Source organism: Neophocaena asiaeorientalis, unplaced genomic scaffold (genome assembly GCF_003031525.2).
Source record: "Neophocaena asiaeorientalis asiaeorientalis breed wild unplaced genomic scaffold, Neophocaena_asiaeorientalis_V1.1 scaffold110, whole genome shotgun sequence".
In the NCBI taxonomy this organism is placed as follows: domain Eukaryota; kingdom Metazoa; phylum Chordata; class Mammalia; order Artiodactyla; family Phocoenidae; genus Neophocaena; species Neophocaena asiaeorientalis.
The window spans coordinates 8,629,902-8,636,289 of NW_020175053.1; the positions used below are offsets into that span (position 1 = coordinate 8,629,902).

The 6,388-nt window shown below is 46.7% G+C and overlaps 1 gene segment (V, D, J or C); it reads right to left on the reverse strand.

Annotated features, from left to right (window-relative positions):
* Positions 1-2,469: 2,469 nt before the first annotated feature.
* On the reverse strand, positions 2,470-3,117 carry LOC112412170 (immunoglobulin lambda variable 2-18-like). The segment is given in 3 exon segments: positions 2,470-2,504; positions 2,595-2,927; positions 3,031-3,117. Coding segments are annotated over 3 exon segments (414 nt in total).
* Positions 3,118-6,388: the final 3,271 nt, after the last annotated feature.

Consider the following 6,388-nt stretch of genomic DNA (forward strand, 5'->3'; position numbering starts at 1 on the left):
CCCCCCCGCCCCCCACACACCAGGAAGCTGGTCTGGAGCCTCTGCCTTGTGGATTTTAAGAGCTGCCAGAGCTCCCACAAGAGCCTCAGGCTGCCACCCAGCCTCCATGAGGAGGGAGCCCATAGAGCAGGAGGGAATCCTTTACCAGTTAGCACGTGTTTTGTCCTCATTAGGGAGAAAATGCACAAATAGTCCAGATCTTCTTTCTCCACAACACAGGCTAATGTCCACTGTTTCCTTCTTGGTTTATCCTTTAAGTATGCCATACGTTTGCAGTGGGAAAATAACCAAAGCAAACCACCTGCAGGAAAGTTATTGCCTACCCACTTTTGATGGTGAATCCTTATCGGATTTCCCATGAGTCGTATTCTGCCTTGAACATATTACAAGAGCAAAGAGTACGGAGATTTTTAAAAAATTTAATCGAATTTTCAGAGATTCTTCATCTCTGCTCCAGAAAACGTAACCCATCGGATATCCCTTGACCCTTCATGCACTGTGAACTCTTAGGAAATTTCCTCTCTGTCCACCCCGCCCCCAAACCTGAGCAAGGGCTCCTGTTCCCACTTCCGGGATGTGGATAAAAAACAAGACACACCTTCAGTCCAGAGCAGGGTCCCACATGCTGTCTGGAATAATGTTTGGGCATCACATTGGACGGGGCACAAAATGCCAAGAGATGCTCTTGACTTGAGTCTGTTGCTTTGTGTCCCGAGATTTTCATTTCATTGCAATTCCGAGAATCAAAATATCATCTATGATAGAAAGTACCTTTTTTCTTAGTCAAACATACGTTTCCAAACCCACCTAAAATATTGGGTCAAAACTTCTCCAGGAGTTTTCTCATCAGACAGAAGGGAATCAATGATCCTCTAGATTCAGCGTGTATCCCATCGTGCTCTTTTGAAAACTCATCCATATCCTGCTCACAGTGACAGAGCTGTTAGCACCTGCAGTGAGGACGGGAGTGGGGAGGCGTCCGTGTGTGGACACAAGGTGACCTGTGCTCTGATTGTCACACATCTGCCTACAAGTACCCACACTGGATTGTTTAAACTGCAAGCTCGCGGTTACTACATTCAGGGGAATATTTGATATCACAGCTCAGTCTACTTTGTAGAATGTGACTTCTGAACATGTGGAAAGCCATATTCAGGTCATTCTCATGAAAAGAAAAAGTCTTGCTTTGAAAAATGTAACACTGATTATAAATGCAGCTATATGTTTAACAGAAAAAAAGAAGAAAGAAATAACAGGACAGATGCAAAGGAGCAACGGCTGTTTCCATAATAATGGTGGAGGGTAGAAATCATCACAGAGGCTATTTCAGGAGAGTAAAAACACTGATTCCCGCACTGCACCTTTATTAGCAGCTATAATCCCAATGAAAGTAGAACTTAGAAATGAAGTTGGTCAATATTTTCTACACTCTACTTGAGCTCTCATGATATAGATAGACAGACCAAAGATTCTGGTCATTTGGAAAATGCTGTGATAAAGACAAATGAATACACAGATTGAGACTAACATAGACTTGGAAAATAAGGGGCCTTATTGGTTGGGTTTAAAAAAATCAGGTTTATCAGGAAGATGATTTAGACAAGAAAAGTGTGCCCAGGACCGGCATACAGGGAGCCATATATGACGAGCCTTCCAAAGATAGAGGACCGATTGACACTTGAAAACAGCCCGATTGACACGTGACTCCAACTTCATGAGAGCCAGGAGCCAGGAGCACAAGAGAGAGCTGCTCTCCAGTCCTGGATGCCTGAAAACACAGTTATCAAGTGTTCCTCTACGCTTGTTACTGTGGGGATGAAGTGTCCTGAGGAATCCAACCAACGTACTTTTTCGTCTAAACTAATGAATTTGGGATATCCCTGGCAGTCCAGAGATTGAGACTTAGCACTTACATTGCAGTGGGTGAAGTTTCGATCCCTGGTCAGGGAACATAGATCCCACAAACTGCGTGGCATGGCCGCAGAAAACACAACAAAAACCAAAACAAAACATTAAAAAAAAGTTTTTTTTTAACTACTGAATTCACATAATTTACATTTTAGTAATGTTTCCATTTGAAAACTGTCTTTCACGTTCAAGAAAAATTTAATATTGAAGCCACAACACTCACACCTGTTTTTCAATGAATTCTCACAGGTGTTAGATGTGCTGGGATTCCACCTGGAAGCTGCATTGGCTCTTCATGGAAACATGTGACCTTGATATCACTGAGGAAGGGAGGACATACCCTCCAACCCACCCTCCATACTGGAGCAATGTTGCAAAGAGCCCATCGTATTGGGAGACTGTCTTCCTGTAGGGCTGTCCCTGGACAGGGTTCACCGATGCCAGGACAGAGACAATTCTGAGACCCAGAGTGTGTCCCCAACACTCCCTGGTTCAGCCCACTCATATGCAGGTCAAAGAGCAGGGACAACAAACAGGAAAATCACACATTGTCCTTTGTCCTCATCCCTCTGCAGGGTCCTCAGATCTCCTCTCAGCTGTAAATGCGTCAACCACAGATGCAAATGAGCAACCAGCAGAGTCACAGCAACGGGGAGCCTGTGAGCCAGGGCAGGATTTGGTCTCACTTCCCCATGACCTTGGACCACTGTGTACAGTGTTACCACTTCTATATGAACTACAGTAATAATCGGCCTCGTCCTCAGCCTGGAGCCCAGAGATGGTCAGGGAGGCCGTGTTGCCAGACTTGGAGCCAGAGAAGCGATCAGGGATCCCAGAGGGCCGTGTATTGACATTATAAATCAGGGTTTTGGGGGCCATGCCTGGGAGCTGTTGATACCAGCTGACATCGTTATATTTCCCTATGTCACTGCTGGTTCCAGCACAAGAGATGGTGACCGTCTGTCCCAGATTCCCGGACACTGAGGGAGGCTGAGTCAGGCCAGACTGGGCCCAGGATCCTGGAAAGAGGAGAAACACACTCTAGTCAGTTCTGTCACCCTGAGGACAAAGACACAAAGGATCAGCCAGATGTCCCTGGGTTCCCTTTCCTAGAGGCCTCACCTGTGTCCTGAGTGAGGAGGGTGACAAGGAGCAGAGCCCAGGCCATGGTGGAGACGCCCCAGACACTGCCTTCTGAGCCCCCAGCCCTCAGCCTGCTCCCCCAAACCTCTCTTATCCCCTCCCCCCAGAGGAGGGAGGGGCCTCCATGCAAATCTGCTTCCTGCACCTGGCCCTCCTCCCCACCTCTGCTCACCCCCTCTGACATGGTTTGTTCCAGATTCTTCTGCATCCCTGGACAGCAGAGATTATTGGAGACTTAACTCCTTTACATCGTGTGTGAGGACAGAAGGAGTCCATGACAGGAGGTGGGAAAGGAATCCAGCCCGGGATTTCCTGTCTCTCCTGGTGTGAGAGTCATGGTGCTTCCTGGGGGAGGAATCCCAGAAGGTCCTCTCTATGCTCTTGGGACAAAGGAGAGGCCCTGCGCCCAGGTGGCTGAAAAATCCAACTGCCCCCCTTTCTGAGAGTTAAAGGCAGAGCTGCGTACCAGTATCCCCTTAACTACCTCTGTTTTAAAAATTTTATTGAAGGGCTTTCCTGGTGGCACAGTGGTTCAGTCCGCCTGCCGATGCAGGGGCCAGGGGTTTTTGCCCCGCTCTGGGAGGATCCCACATGCCGTGGAGCGGCTGGGCCCGTGAGCCATGGCCGCTGAGCCTGCGCGTCCGGAGCCTGTGCTCTGCAATGGGAGAGGCCACAACAGTCAGAGGCCTGCGTACCGCAAACAAACAAAAAAAGCAAACAAAAAAATTTATTGAAGGGACTTCCGTGGCGGTCCAGTGGTTAAGGCTCCACACTTCCACTGCAGGCGGTGTGGGTTTGATCAACGGTTGGAGGACTAAGGAGCTGCATGTCGCGTGGCGCAACTAAAGAAATTTTAAAAATTAAAAAAAAGAGAAAAAAGAAATAAAAAAATTCTATTGAAGTATAGTTGAACTACAATGTTGTGTGTCTGCTGTACAGCAAAGTGACTCACTTATTCATTTATATATACATTCTCTTTCTTATTCTTTTCCATTAGGGTTTGTCATAGGATATTGAAAACAGTTCCCTGTACTATACCGTAGGACTTTTTTGTGTATCCATCCTATATATAGTAGTTTGTATCTGCTGGTCCCAGACTCCCAGTCCATCCCTCCCCCATCCCCAACTCCCTCTCATCCCCCTCAGTTGGGAGGGTCCTCAGATTCCCCTCCAGCCTCTGTCTCCAAAGTGCTCTGAGTCTGAGGCCCAGTCCTGAGCTCTGGGCCATTTATTGGCACTTTTGAAGATGATTTCTTGGGGCACAAATGCTTTGGGACTAAGAGGGGTTACTCAGGAAGCAGCTCTTGAAACTTCACACAGGACAGTATAAGCCACAGGTACCTTCCCCAAATCCTGGCCCTTGCTGCCCCCTGGTGGCTTCAGATGGTGCCAACCAACACCCTGGAACATGAGGGACAGAAAACAACCCGGTCCCCAGACTGGCTGCTGTGCAGCTCCTTGTAGGACGTTTCCGGAGAGCAGGTCCAAGTTTGTGTAAATGAACTGACATGGAAAGCACAGTTCACAAAAAGCTGGATGGAATTAACCACCTGGACTCAACCGGGCAGACAGTCTGATTAAACCAAAATGCCAACAAAGGATTTAAAGACCTATAGTTTCACAACATAATATTGGCCACACCAGGATAGACTGAAATCACTTGGTATATGGAAAACCAGAACATCTCAACTGTATGGAAGGGAAAGTTAACAGAGCGCGTCTAACAGATCTGCTGGAATTATGTCACAAAGATATTCATCCAGTTTGTTAAAAATGATGCAAGAAATAAGGACAGAACCTACTGAAGTCAATAGAGAGATACAGAGTGTCAGCCGATATATGGGAGAAAATATCTAAAAAAGAGTGATGTGTGTATATGTATAACTGATTCAATTTGCTGTACAGCAGAAACTAACACAACTGTAAATCTACTATATTCCAATAATATTTTTTTAAAAAAGAAAGTCTCAGCTAAGCAATAGAAGGTGGAAAAAACCACAGTGAATCTACTACAGAGAAAATTCCAGCAGATGGGATTAACGACAGACAGAGCACTGGATAATGAAAGATTTCTGACTTGAAGTCATGCAATGGAAACAGTCCCTTGTTCAACATACGGGGGGAATATGAATTTAAAAGAATGAAGTAGTATCCACAAATTATGGAACTTCAATTGACCTAATACACAAAGAATTGGAGTTCCCAAAGGAGAGGAGACAGAGAGACACAGAGAAACCCTCACATCCAGAATCCTGACACGCCTCAGGGTGTAGAAACGAGAGGGCAACCACACCAAGTTTCATTGTAATGAAATCTTGAGGTGTGGACATGTTTTGAGACCCCTCTTCAGGTTGATTGACTATTGATATGTTAGGAAAATGTCAGCTAAAGAAATAGTTCCAGGACTTCCCTGGTGGTCCAGTGGTTAAGACGCAGTGCTTCCAATGTAGGGGGCCACGGTTTCCATCCTTGTTCGGGGAGCTAAGATCCCACGTGACACTTGGTGGGGTCAAAAAAAAGAGAAAACCCAGTTCCCTGCAGATTCTACCACAATGTTTCCTCCTCTCTCTCCCTCTCCCCAACCTCACAACACAAACGCCTGTCCCAGAGCTCTTCACTCTGGTCATTGTGGGTGCGTGGAGCAAATGCACAACTATGATTGCTTCTTTTAAACCCAAGTCAAACAATACTGATAGTCAGAGTCATATATCAGAGTTTAGGAAGAGTCCAAAGAACATAGGAGTACAGAAAAGCACAAATATGGAAGCCAAGATGCATGTCGACAAGTGTTTACTGACTTTTTCCTGAGAAGGGCCAGTCCCGGGTCTGCTGTGGTGCTAAGTAGGCCTGTCATTCCTTAGGGCGTGATCGGTGGTGAGTATGGTCGTGATGAGCTGAGGTAACTTGACAATTATAATGAGTGTGAGTCCCTACAGATGCAGGTGGATCTGCAGATTCTCTCTCCTTTTAGTCATGAGGCTGGTAGACCACTGCCCACTCACCCCACTGACAGATTTGCTCTAGGGAGAGGGTGAACCACATGTCCTGGATAAGGGGGCACGGCAGAGCTGACTCTGTGGGGGTCAGGAGGAGAAGCCTGTGTGACTCCAGAGTTTTGCAGCCTCTGCCCACCTCTCTGGAATGGCCATGTCCCATGGAGGCCTTTCTCCAATGGGCAACCGGCAGAAATATTCACCTACAAGGAAGCTGACCTTATCCAGGTGCTGACATACCTGACACCATCCTGTAAAGCTGGATGCGTGTTGCCCGGATTCTGATTTGTACTGTATGGCTGGCTAGGATTGTCTTGACATGAACACTTTTCTAGGGTCTTGAT